The sequence below is a fragment of the Prosopis cineraria genome, unplaced genomic scaffold (genome assembly GCF_029017545.1).
Source record: "Prosopis cineraria cultivar Desert tree isolate PC_DT_omini unplaced genomic scaffold, ASM2901754v1 PC1740, whole genome shotgun sequence".
In the NCBI taxonomy this organism is placed as follows: Eukaryota; Viridiplantae; Streptophyta; class Magnoliopsida; order Fabales; family Fabaceae; genus Prosopis; species Prosopis cineraria.
Genome location: NW_026557065.1, coordinates 5,126 through 18,881, shown reverse-complemented (window position 1 = coordinate 18,881; position 13,756 = coordinate 5,126). Strand labels below are relative to the sequence as shown.

Genomic DNA, 13,756 nt, shown 5'->3' with positions numbered 1-13,756 from the left:
TTTTTCAAGGTTAAAATTAGAATAAAGTCAAAAAAAAAAAAATTGAGCCATCTAGTTTTCACAAAACTGCTCTGGTTTGCAGTTTTTTAACGGTTCTCGGTCTCACCACTGGTACAAAAGCTAAAACAATTTTGTGGTTCAAATCGAGCTAAAACATGAACCAACTAGTGGTTTAACCAATCGGACCATCCGGTCCAGTTTCCAAATCATTGATTCAAATGATAGACTTAAGAAATGGCACATGGTTAAACAACTTATGAAACAAAAGTAAATAGTAAAATTTTTTATTTGAAAATTAAGCATTCTTACTAGTGAAACTGTTATAGTAGTATCCATATCAAGCATCATTCTGATTTGTGAATTTCATAGTCATCCAGGAGGTCTGCTACGTCAATTAAAAGTTTGAAAAGCAAACCTGCCTCATCATTTAACATATCGCCAGGGATCTCAATGCAAAAATATTGATAGTGAACACTGCATAAAAGAAAGCTCAAAAACTACAACAAAGTGGTTCACTAGAACTACCAGACCCTTATCTTAATATGACTTTCCATAGATGCTTTATGATATTTTATAAAACAAAAATGACCAGATTTTATCCTTAATGTAATCATGCATTAGGTGTCAGAGTCAGATTGAGAAGAAGACCACTTACTGATGCCAGAAAAACTACAAAGTATGGCATGCAACAGGACTCTAACCTGTGATAATAAGGCAGCATTGATTCCAATGTCAAAGAACTGTAAGAAAATACTAATTGTCCTTGTTACAGGATCAACAGAACCATCCTGCCATTGAATAAGATTATTGCAAAATAAAGACGCCAATTAGGGAATCTTAACTACATCCAATTGAAAGTTAAATCTAAGGATTTATTGAGGGAAAAAAGATACCTGTTTGAAAACAACACTTTGCAATGACTGCAAAAAAGATTCAATCAATTAGCCAAGTCAATGCGAACTACAATGAAAGAGAAAAAAGAAGTATATCAAGTCTGAAGAAAAATCATCAAACTACAATCATTATTATCATCACCAGATAGATTTTACCAACAGAAAGCACTTTGATAAAACCAGATGCTTAGCCATCTTTTGTCAATCTTTTCTAGATCATCAATACCACTTAGCAGAGGAAGTCTTTCCTAACAGTTTAATACCTACTAAGCCAAGGGAAATTTTATCAAACTACTATAAGACCAACAATGCTATATGATAGTGAATGTTGGGCCTTGAAATGACAACAAAAACATAAAGTTGGGATAGTAGAGATAAGGATGTTAAGATGGATGTGTGGGCATAGAAGATATAAGATTTGTAATGAACATGCATGAAGAAAAGTTGGCATGTCATATATTGAGGAGAAAATGCTTGAAAATCCTTTAAGATGGTTTGGACATGTATAAAGAAGGTTGTTGGAGGTGCCGATAAGAAGAGTGGAAGAGACAACTTTTGAGTTTTGCAAAGAGAGGTAGTGAAAAACCAAAGAGAACACTCAATGAAATTATTGAACAAAACCTTTTGATTAATAATATATCCAAAGAATTAGTTGTTAATAGAGTATAATGATGTCTTACAATCTACGTAACCAACTCCAACTAATGGGACAAGACTTGTTGTCATCATCGTCGTATCACGAGTCATAAAGTTTATTAGGGCTTTAACTCATGTTATTTAGCAATGAGTGGGTCTTATCCTAACACTTGACATCTTGTAGAATTAATACCATCAGAGAGTCTCAATCTTACTATGATTAGGAAATTATCCAAAACCTTAGGGAATAAGCTACAAGATGTCTAATTAAAAGGACACAATGCTTTCTTTCACATGAATGGCAAGTTATGCAAGTACTATCAACAAATTACTACCTAACTTAACCCATCAAATCGCAACCTATTGCTCTCAAACCATCCATGCCCTAACTTACCAATATCAACCAATTACCAACCGCCACTCACTCCAAGAAACCTAAAGTTAGTCAATAGATAAAAATTACTCTCACCATCCAATGTCACTATACCTTGATCATTTTATACACACAATAGATGGAACAAACATAACCAAGTAGATTCTGCATGTGCCCCCTCCAAGTTCGAGAATAAGCAGCAGCTTCCTGCAAAATGACAAATTTTCCTATTAAGCAGACTTGAGCATGAAATATAAGTTTATCAATGCTCAGCCACATGAAACATTCAATTAACTGGAGAATAGAATTACTTCAAATATCCACGTCAAATAAATCTATATGAATTGACTGCATTGTCGAGAACCAATTCAACCCAATCCATAATGTGCAGGACCCAAAATGGTTTTACGAGAATTTCTCACAAGGTCATAGTTATCAATGCAGCCTGGAACATTGTCACATAACCAGAAGCCATTTTTGCTGCATACCAGCATTAAACTGCTAAATACATAACAATGCACAGATATAACAACTTTATATGTGTCTGAAAATTCCACTCATAATAACTCCAACAATCATTAAATTAAAAATGTATCAAATTTAAAGCATAATATCAACCTCATAAATGGTTAGCATGTCAAAGTTATAGGACTTCATGATTCCAAATTCATTTGATATTGGAACTTATCAAACATACTATGTAATTTGTTCTCTAAGATGTTGAAGTCATGATTCACATTATGTAGCATTTATATGCCCTTAAACAATGAATTGTCCCTCATAATAACACCAATTATAACTACAACAAAATCTCCAAACAAAGCATTCCTATTACTGATATGATCTTAATCATTTAAGTGACAAGACACCCAAGTTCCCAGTAGGATTAGTTTTAAATTCATTCGGAAATTGGAATGAAATTGTGAGGAAGATGCAGAAAAATGTTCTATTATTCAGCTGTAGGATTTAAATTTATGGTATTGAATGTTACGCTTTAAAAAGACAAATAACATAAAGTTAGAGTAGCAAAGATAAAGATGTAAAGATGAATGTGTGGGCATACAAGAAAAGATAAGATTCATAATAATCACATATGAGAAAGAATTGCGATGGCATCTATTAAAGATAAAATGGTAAAAATCGTTTAGAATAATTTGGACATGTACAAAGAAAGTCATTGAAAGTGCAAGTATAGAGAATGAAGTAGATGGCCTTGAGTCCTATGAAAAGGATAGAGAAAGACCAAAGAAAACACTCAATGAAGTTATTCGATAAGACTTTTTGGTTAACAATATATTCAAATTTTTGGTTGTTGATGGAGCACAATGAGGTCGTACAAACCATGTAGATAACCCTATTTAGTGAAACTAAGGCTTGTTTTTGTTGTATTTAGCCATAGGGTTTACAAAATAAATAGAGAATTAAGTAACCTAGTATTGCACCAAATCTCATATTACAATCAGAATAAAATCAGCAAAATTATTGTAATTAATACCCTATCATATTTGGAAATAAATGGGAAAAAAAAAGTAAACATAATCAGAAACTAAACAGGGTAAGCTATCATTGTTATGGGCCATGATAAATGGGCCCAACTCATCTTGAATAAATTGAAATTTGAATTTGTTACATGGAAATTAGTAATTAGTTGGGAATGGTTAAGATGATTAGTCAGTTAAGAAGCAACATAATAAATAGTGAGAAGGAAGAAATGAGCAGAATACAGAGATTTGCCTTAAAGAGGGGAAGGAAAACAATGTGATTACAGAGACAAAGACAGAAGATGATGATTAAGGAGATAGAGAGTGCAACAAAGAAAAATGAGATCAAATATCATTCTGATTGCAAGGAATACTTTCCAATCACTCCAATTGCTATATCTATTGCTTTTGTAGGAAGCTACGAGGTCAAAGCTGGTAACAAGGCCTACACAATTCTAACTTTAGTGAAGGAGATAGAGAACATGTGAATGAAGGAGAACCCAAGGAAGGTAAGAAGACATGATTCCTCAAGAGCTTGGAGAATTTGAAAATGAACTTGAAAGGTGATAAAGAAAATTTCAACCAAAAGGAACCTAACAAAGGCCACAAACAAGCTTGTCATCACATCAAGCCAACCTAAGCCTCAGTGACAATGTTCTTGAAGTTGCATCGAATTGCTCTTCAGTAGCTATCAAACCACCAAGTAGCAGTGTTTACAGGAAGTTTGGGCATTTCAGCTAGCACTAGTTCTACAACATGAATCAAAAACTTCCACAAGTCACCTTAAGGCCAAACCTTCAACAACAAAGCTTCAACTCAAGCAAGGCCAACATCAACAGAAAACCATCATAGTTTTGAATCAGTGAACAGCCAAAAATGATATTAGGTTTCCTCTATTGCTGCTTCTTCGAGGGTCTTTTGAATGCTAGCAAACCAGCAAATTTTGAAGGGAATGATGGGAGACCACCAAAGCTTCAAGCTAGCAAGCCACTTCACACCATGCACAATGGATACTGTCTAGTTTCCAGTCAAATCCAAGACAATCATTGCAAGGTCAAGCCAATCCTCTAATTGAGTTATGATCGTCAGTTTTCATTACAGAACTGAGTCAGGGAAGCTATTACTTGATAGGGCACTTACATGAGGCTAGATTCCTCATCCTCAAGCACCAAGGTGATGGAGAAAATGAAGGATGGCTATTGAAGCTCTAAAGAAATGACACTTTTGCTTTCTTCCCTTTTTATCTTTTTGGGTTACATTAAGAGAATTAGGACCCTAGACCTCTTTACGCATCCCATCCACACCCTTAACACCTACTAGGTGGCTCGTGGCACTTTTTCAATCAAGAGGAACCTGCACAGCTTTACAAAAGTGGGAAAACAGATGCAAAAGAGAGGCCAGCATGCAAAGAGATCATTCTGGAAGTTCACTGCTACTGCTTTTTCAAGGAGGTATTGAACGTTGCCCCTCATTTCTTGCCTTTTTCTTAATATTTAAATGAATATTTCCAGAGGCTTAGCTGCTGATAAAGCACAATTGCATCGTACAATCCATGAAAGTAACCCCACTTGATGGAATAAGGCTTGTTGTTGTTGTTCCTAATATTCATGACCAGATTACCAACCATCACATTAGGCAACCTCAAAGTGGCCTTGGGATAGAGGAAAAGACAACTGGCTCAACAAGGAAGCAAGGCATAAAGCTAACTATAGTCAAAAGTATCATCTAGGATGTTTTGTACTTGTAGAGGGCCAAACTATTGCTTTTCATTGTCTCAGACTCAACATAGAAGATAGTAAAAGCTGTGTACATCAAGAAGGCGGGCCAGGACACTGGCATATGGAACCAGCCAAGACATTGTGGCAGATGGAACCAGCCTAGTAAATTAGGCACCATCAAATTCAATAAAGCGAGCGAAGAGGTCCTTTGTTGTTCTAGTAGCTCACAAATATTAGAAGGCCCAATTGTTGGACTAGATGCAAAGGTTTTTTTTTTTTTTTGGGGGGGGGGTTCTTGAACGTTGGTGAAAGGAATGAAAGGAGCCTGTACAAGTAACGTAGAAAAGTGGACAATAGGGTCCAATAGTTTTGATGCATTTAAAGGCCTAACGTTTTTTCTTCTTAAAGATTGCCACTTCTAGATTTTCCATTTGTCCAACTAAACCTCTAAATTCTTGAATTTGTTATGATCCTTGAGGACAAGGATCAATTAAGGGGAGAGTATTGTTATATGAGATTAGCAACTAGTTAGGAATGGGTTTAAGATGGTTGGCTGGTTGGTTAGGAGGCTCCTATTAGTATAAATAGGTGTTAATGATGTCTAAGGATTTCAACAATAATCTTTTCTACATTTTTACATAACAAAAGTGAGATTATTGATTGAAGTTCTTAGATGAGAATTTAACAATGGCAGCAACAATATCAGTTATAATAGTAACTAGATACATTTTTCCTGCGCACAAAGTATTAAAGTGAGCCATACTGTTCATAACTTATGAAGCGCAACTTAATGTAGGTTTTATACTACATATGATAATAATGACAATGATGATAACAATGACAACGGCAATGATAATCATCATCATCATCAAAATAATAGTGATAATAACAATTTGTCATCTCCACCAACTAGTACAGCTCAGAAATATAGAAGAAATGGAGAGGAGAACAAAATCAAACAGATTAAAAAAAGGATGGAAAAATAGCATTATATCCATAACAACTACTAGATTTGCCAAAAAGATCTCACAAAAGAAACAGTGAAAGAACCAAAAAAAAAAGACTAAACAGAGAAGAAAGAACAAGAAGAGAACATGATTGATTTTTTTCTCTTACCACTAGTAGAGAAGGCTAGAATCAAGATTGGTCACTTATAGAGTGTACAAACATAGATATGGGTTAAAAGTCAAAGATTTATATTTTTGCGGTGAGCAGAAGGAATTTTAAATTATAGGACACAACCAATGCTGTAGTTGCAAGCGATTACTTGTGACAGGATTTCATTTCATACGAGAATGAGATGTGAGTATTAAAACTCCTCCAGACCAATTGGTTGGAGAGGCTCTAAACTGTGTCAAGGCCAATTAAGCATAAAAGTTTAAGTAGTTAAAGCAGATGTTGAAGCATTAGTTCTATAAAGTAGTACAACTGATATGAATTTCAGCATTGTCTGAGGTAGCGCAAGTCAATACCCCACAGTAACTAGGTGACAACTTTTGCAGGAAATTTCCACTACAGCACAGCAGCTGACAGGACCTCTAGGGGTAAAGCATTGTTTTGGTGCAGGCTGCAAGAGCGCATATCAAATCAAGGCATCTACATCTGTATGTATTATAAAAACTCTAGCAAGCCATACTATTCATGTGGCATAAATAATACAGATCATTCCTTAGACTCCTTGCAATACCCAGGACCCACAATGATTTCACAAAAAAAAAATCACCCAAGAATGCAACTGTAACTAATCTAGTATTTCTTTCAATTGGATCTGACCAAAGGTGTAAAGTTGAAGAAGCCAGCATTCTTGAAAGAAAAGCCTTTAAAAGGCAAAACTCCTTAGTTTTGTTTTGCCAAAGTAATGAAGTAGTGTTTGAATTGATTCATTTGAATTTGAATTTTAGATTCAAAATCTCACATTTAAAATCACTTATTTGGATAGTGTAAAAGATTTTAAAAATAGACAAGAGACATGCTGAAATTCAAAGCAAAAACGGAAAATTGAGAGTGACAAACTTATCTCTATTTTTCAATCAATAAGAGAAGACGACGAAAAATGAGAGCAGAAGCAAGAGTAACAGAGCCACTAATAATGAAAAACATGAAGAAATCAACCGAAATTTCAAATAATGTCTAGTGAAAATTTGAAATTACAAAGAAATTATAATAAAATATGGATTTAGTCAAATCCAAATCCTCATGCATCCAAAATGCAACATGAAATTAGAGGATCAATGATGCAACTCAGTAGGTTCATCAAAACCCAAATAATAACTAAACAAGCACAGAAGCACTAAAAGCTTAACATCCAAACATAATTAACAAGTGGCGAGAATCAGTAGAGATATTGTATTTACTGCATACGATTAGGGAGGATATTGTATTTATTCCTACTCATTACTCATTACTCATTATTATTCATTGTTGTATATACATTATAAATATGATAGACTGCAGATCAGTACACACACTGACTGCGTTTCTCAATCTCTCCCTATTAATTGTCTACTTCAATAACAAACATGCTTTTAAAGTGCTAATTGAAAGTGAGAGAAGAAAAGTATAATCCAAAAAGCAAACCTTCGCTTGGCGAAGCTCATAAATCTCCAAGAACAATTGCTTTGAAAGCTCCTCCAAAGCTTGTACCTCTGCTTCCATGCCTTTGATATCTTCACACATTACAAAATTATATGAAATCACAGGGTAAATATATATTAGATATACCACTTTAAGGAAATGTCTCAACAAGAACAAAGCCAATTAAAAAGAAACGAGTAAACATCAAATATTCATAATTCAAAAATCTATCCTAAAAAATTCCCACTTTTACAGAGAGAGTGGAACTGATAGACCCCCACTGTGGACCTATCCTAGAAGAAAGAAACATATTTCAAGGGAGAGGCAAAAAGCAGCAGCTGTGCCACTTCTTGACTCTGACCAAGAAACAATTGCAGCACGTCCTCAATCTGACCAGGGAGGGGGCTTTCTCAGTGGGAGAAGCTACAACAACAAGGTTGTAATGGAAAGTGGCTTTTTAATGCAGTGGGGAGCTAGTCCCGCAAATTTAGCAAGCAGTGCTTCTTTTTCTCTCTCATAAATCGCAGAACTCAGGTTGTAGGAAAGCATGGTTGATTAAAAATATCTTTTATATAATTCATTTTATAGGCGTACAAGTGTTTAAGATTCTTGTACATTAGTCTCTAGAAAACATTGCATCTCTCTTTTCTCAACATTGACTATCAGGAACTCTTAGCTAATAATCAGAGTATAAAAACAACAGTATGGCTAGATTAAGCTCCAGGGTGCAGGCTCACCATTAGCACAGAAAAATGTTACGACCTGGTTCAATAGCAGAGGAGTACTCGAATGCTTGAAAATGCATAAGAAAAGGAAAAGACCAAAAAGAACCCAAGAAACAGTAGCATATAATATGCTTCAAAGACGGATGGCAATGAAAATAGCACCCAATGACATTCAATGCCCAGCACTCAAACAAAGAAAGCTGGTGTCGTTAATTAAACACAGGGTTGGAGGCAATTTGTAGAGCCACTTGCTTGTCACACCATAACTTTTCAAGTAATAAGGTTTTAAGACCAGCCTTACTTAACAACTGATATATCTACACAACTTCACAAACTAAGGGTACAACAACAACAACAACAACAAGCCTTTATCCCACTAGGTGGGGTCGGCTACATGGATTGCAAGACGCCATTGTGCTCTATCATTTATTAAGCTTTTAGAAATATTATTAATTAAGAGATCACGTTCAACAACTTCCAAGAGTGTTCTCTTAGGCCTTCCTCTACCTCTCTTAATCGGACTCAAAGTTATATGTTCCACTCTTCTCACTGGTGCCTCCCTTGGTCTTCTTTGTACATGCCCAAACCATCTCAACCGATTTTCTACCATTTTTTCCTCAATAGGTGCCACCCTCACTTTTTCACGTATGTGCTCATTTCGAATTTTATCTTTACGTGTATGTCCGCACATCCATCGTAACATTCTCATCTCTGCTACTCCAACTTTATGCTCTTGCTGTCCCGTTAGAGCCCAGCATTCACTACTATATAACATTGCCGGTCTGATAGCAGTACGATAAAACTTTCCTTTAAGTTTATTAGGCACCTTACGGTCACAAATAACTCCTTTAGCTTTTCTCCAATTAAACCACCCAGCTTGAATTCTATGTGAAATATCTCCACTAATTTCGCCATCATTTTGAATAATGGCTCCCAAATATCTAAACTTTTCCACTTGAGGTATGATTTGATCTCCCAATTTAACTTCACAAACTAAGGGTGCCATCCCTAAATTCCATTTCTACACTCAATCAACACTCACTTTGCTTTAATGCTTTTTACTTCACCACATATTAAGTTTCCAACCACAAAAAACACAATACTCTATAGTAGAACTTTTATCAACCTTATATCCTGCCCAATCTACAACAAAAAAGGCATTCAATCTCATGTGCCCATGATTTCCATACAATACCACAACCAGGAGCTCCTTTCAGATAATGAAGGATTTATTCTAAAGCTGCCCTGTGAGTGCTCAAATTAGAGAAGATATGAATTGACCAACTACCCTAATAGAGCATGCAAGATCATAATGAGTCACAGCAAGATAGCTTAATTTTCCTGCCACTCTTATATACTCCATGAAATCTTCAGATGGCTCGCCATCATTCTTGGAAGTTGTAAGTTATGAGTCATTAGGACAATCTTTGATTTACTCAGGCAACACACTTTCCCAAGCTCCTCTAGAGCAACAAACCCAAGAGGTTCCTCCATATAAACCTCTTCAAGAAGATCACCATGTGAAAAGGCGTTCTTGATATGCAATTGGTGAAAGGGTGAATCATAAATAGCCATCATAGAGATAGAGAGCCAAACGACAGAAAGTTTGGCTACTAAACCAAAAGTGTAAGTAGTCAACGCCACAAGCTGAAGCATAGCTTTGGACAACAAGACAAGCTTCAAGAGAATCTATGGTGCCATCAAGATTAAATTGTGCAATAAACACCCATTTGCATCCAACAGCCTGTTACCTCTATGTATATCTACTAAGTTCCAAGTGCCATTATATTCCAAGGATGTCATCTCTTCCACCATGGCAACATGCCCACTAGTGTAAGATAAAGCTTCATGAACAGGTTTAAAGACAAAAATAAGACAAAGCTTCATGAACAGTCTTAAAGACAAAAGCAATGTCCAGTGAAGCAATGAAAGAGCTGGAAAAATGAGGTAACTTGTCCTGAGAAACTAATGAGAAAATAGGATAAGTGCATTGGTGTTTGTCTTTCAATAAGGCAATCACAAGATCAAGAGACCGGTTAGAGAACTCTAAAATTGGATCCAGCAACAAAGGAAATAGTGAAGAGCATGGGTCTCTATTGATGGTTGTAGTGTAACCTCAACATCTAGCGTAGACAAGAACTATTGGAGGCCGAGTAGGGCCCGCAACAGGCGTAGGATTACTATAAGTAACATGAGTGATAGTGTATACAAGTAAATCATCTTCCTCCCCTTAATATTTACACAAAAAAGGTGAGATAAAGAAAAAGGTACTTTCACAGAACATGCATCTTCCGAGACAGGGTAGTGGTCAATAGTAGGGAGAAAAACACTAGGATCCCTTTTGAAGGAGAGAATACAAAAAAAGACACATATGAGAGACCTGGGATCCAATTCAGTGACTTGAGGGTGACAATCCTGAAAGAAGCAAATACTAACCAAAAACTTCAGGTACTAAAGGAAACAAAGGGTTGAGAGGAAAGAGAATAGCAAAATGAATGTCACCAACAAATACAAGGGATTGCCCGCGATTAGTCAATAAACAAGCTAAAATCAACCCAAAATGTCTTAGAAGCAAGTGAAGGTGCGACACTGATCAGAGATGGCTACTGATGAAGAAGAAGCTTGAAGGTATTTTGAGACTTGAAAGGCGATTGTGATATGATGGAGAAGAGCCTGGAATTTTGAAAAATCATAGAGGGAATTTTGGTCAGAAAGATTAATTTCCTAGGAAAATATAATTTTCCTTTGGTCTGAGGTGGGAGCCAAATTTCTACTCTCTTCCTTGAATTTCAATTCCTAAGCATTAAATTTCATACCACCAATCAAAGAAATTTATTGATTCCTTTTCCATTTCCTTTTCCTAAAGCTTATTTCCAGTGAACCAAACGAGCCGTCATTCTCAAGTTAAAAGGATAGATACAGAGGGCTATATATACAAGAGAAATCTACACAAATAATAACCCCCACCTAGCTCAACCTCCAACCACCAACTAACTACAATAAATACAATATATTCTAACATATCTTAACACTAGTACTGTCCCCAAAAAAAAAAAAAAAAACTACCACAGCCATGTCATACCACAACATATGGGGCCAGTCTTTGCAACAAAAAGACATATCACACTAGCATACGTCAGGAGACAAAACCTTATGCAGCTTGCAAACTGGCAACATAATGTTCATGTCAAACCTATTAAATACAGAGCCCCAAAAAAAAAAAAGATTTTGTCACCAAAGTCAATTTATTTGGAGCACATAATACAGGGACTATAAAAGGGGGAAATTTTCCCTGTGACAGTCTTGAGTTGGATTTTGCTTTTGGTGATCCTTTTCCATTCTCACTAGAAAAAGGAATATAAAAAAAATTAACCCTTATTGGGCCAGGTAATTAAACATGAGATGCATCATCATGTAATAATGAATAGGGTATTATAAATGATTGTAGGCCTCTAAGCCGTACATGGCAGCAAAAAGGTAATTATAAGATTTAAAAAGAAAGGCAATTATATGACTTTCAAAAAAAAAAAAAAAAAACCTCATGCACTAAAGTTATGAAAACCAAGGGTAGAGAGAGCGGGAGATTGGTGGGGCAACAGACCCCCAAGTTTTTGATTTTTTTTTTTTTCCTCATTATTGATAGGTATTATGTACTTCTAGCCCCCGCCCCACATGGATTTATATGAATTTTATACTCTGAATTTTGATTTCGGTCCTCCTCATTATTAAATCCTGCCTCCCCCAAGAAAATCATGACTTGGTCATAATCGCAAGCTGTCAACATTAGTAATTCTATGAAATATTGTGTTTCCCATAACATAGATTTAAAAGAGGAAAGCTTCAAAAGGCCATTCTGAGGGTAAAAAACACTGACCTTGCTCCTTTTGGTCCTCCTGCACAGATCGAATGACGGTGCCAACTATACGTTTAACAAAAGATCTGGCATTTAACTTCTGCAACAAATAAGTCTAGATCAGTGACAAAAAACAGCATTAAAAGAAAAGGAATTATCGAAGGTTTTCAAACAGACATTAATAGTAAAATGCAGGAGAAAAGGCAACATCTAAAACTTCAATAGTTGACCAAAAAAAGACTCAATAGAAATATGGTGCTAGCCGAAAATATAAACCTCCTCAGGTCCCTGGCTGTTCTCCATCTCCATTTGACAAAGTATAATTTTTTTCTTCTTTGAAATACAAGTCTCAATTGACTGCATCAGTTGTCTCTCCAAGCCTTTAATCTCTGCTTCCTCAATCTCTCTAATTAATAGAAATGTGAAATATCAATAAGCAAATGAACGTATAATAATTAAGAATACCATAATACCATCACAAATCTGTGAATCTATTTCTTTTTTTTATGGAGAGAACTTGTAATAATTACAGAGAGCACAAAATATCCTCTAAAATCTAAAATGTATCATGATGATGAGATGTGATTGGGTCTAGAAGCCCTCCAAAACACAGAAAAATCAGAAAGATATTTCTCCGGATATTCACAGAAGAGATACTACTGAATAAATTATAAGACCAAATGAGAAATTTAAGTAATTACCTGATGAAAAGAGATAAATAACTGTAGGGTAAGTTCACAGCACCAAAACCAGATAGAACAGCCATAACTGTAACACCAATCACCCCAATTCTACTGACCAGTTGAGGCATAGTGAAGAAACCTAACAACTAAAAACTATCAGCAACCAGCATAGATTCAAAAAATATTAATCCAAAATAGGAAATATCCAAAAACTCCAATAAAAAAACCCAAAATTCCCAGGATATACATAATAAATATTAAAAGCCAAATTAGTCACAACATAAGTTAATTCAGGTAGTATAATTAATATTCTCCCAGAGCATGAGAGTATGTAAATCTACTAGCAATATTTCAAACTTTTTACGATGCTGCAACAAGGAATAAGAAAGAGAGAGATGATGCAGAAACATAGTCCTGAAAGAATAAGTCAGTACCCTTATCAGGTGATGGCATTGGAAAGTGAATTCCCATACGCCAAAAGGCATACAGAAATGCCAGCAAGAATAATATAGCTCCAAGTGCTGCCCGTTCCTTCCTTACACCTGATGAGAAAAAAAAGAAATAGTCACTGACAACAAAATGCCTCTTGAAGACCCTATAAGCAGCATTCCATTGCTCATGCTACAGCTTACATAGTTACCTACTTCCCTCCACTCTTATTTTGTGTATGAAGAAATTATAAAAACAAACAGGAAGGGGTACCGATTGACCCCCCGGGGGGGGGGGGATCCGATTATAAACAACATAGAGAAAAGAGCAAAACCACAGGTATCTTCACAAAGCACACAATAATAGTAAAGCCCCGCCATCTCTGTAAAGT

The 13,756-nt window shown here is 35.7% G+C and overlaps 1 protein-coding gene across 3 annotated transcripts; it reads right to left on the bottom strand.

Annotated features, from left to right (window-relative positions):
• Window positions 1-602: 602 nt before the first annotated feature.
• On the bottom strand, window positions 603-13,499 carry LOC129300768 (GPCR-type G protein COLD1-like). 3 transcript variants are annotated; one of them, XM_054939357.1, is made up of 9 exons: window positions 13,371-13,499; window positions 12,955-13,075; window positions 12,530-12,659; window positions 12,275-12,353; window positions 7,679-7,767; window positions 6,574-6,668; window positions 2,017-2,109; window positions 894-920; window positions 701-788 (listed from the first exon to the last, which is right to left on the bottom strand). In XM_054939357.1, the coding sequence occupies exons 1-7, from the start codon at window positions 13,405-13,407 to the stop codon at window positions 2,022-2,024; spliced, it is 639 nt and encodes a 212-aa protein (XP_054795332.1). In that variant the 5' UTR covers window positions 13,408-13,499; the 3' UTR covers window positions 701-788; window positions 894-920; window positions 2,017-2,021. The 3 variants fall into 3 exon arrangements, with proteins under 3 accessions (XP_054795330.1, XP_054795332.1, XP_054795331.1); XM_054939355.1 differs by lacking the exon at window positions 6,574-6,668 and having other exon boundaries at window positions 603-788; XM_054939356.1 differs by lacking the exons at window positions 701-788; window positions 894-920; window positions 2,017-2,109 and adding an exon at window positions 2,226-2,400.
• Between the last annotated feature and the right edge of the window lie 257 nt (window positions 13,500-13,756).

Bases quoted from the DNA above. Each gene is read 5' to 3' on its own strand.
- LOC129300768 (XM_054939355.1), bottom strand. From the start codon at position 13,407: ATGGGAATTCACTTTCCAATGCCATCACCTGATAAGG. The intron at 12,354-12,529 runs GTTTATATTTTC...TATTTGTTGCAG, and splicing joins ACAGCCAGGGACCTGAGGAG to AAGTTAAATGCCAGATCTTT. The intron at 921-2,016 runs GTATAGTGACAT...TCTTTTTTGCAG, and splicing joins GTGTGTATAAAATGATCAAG to TCATTGCAAAGTGTTGTTTT.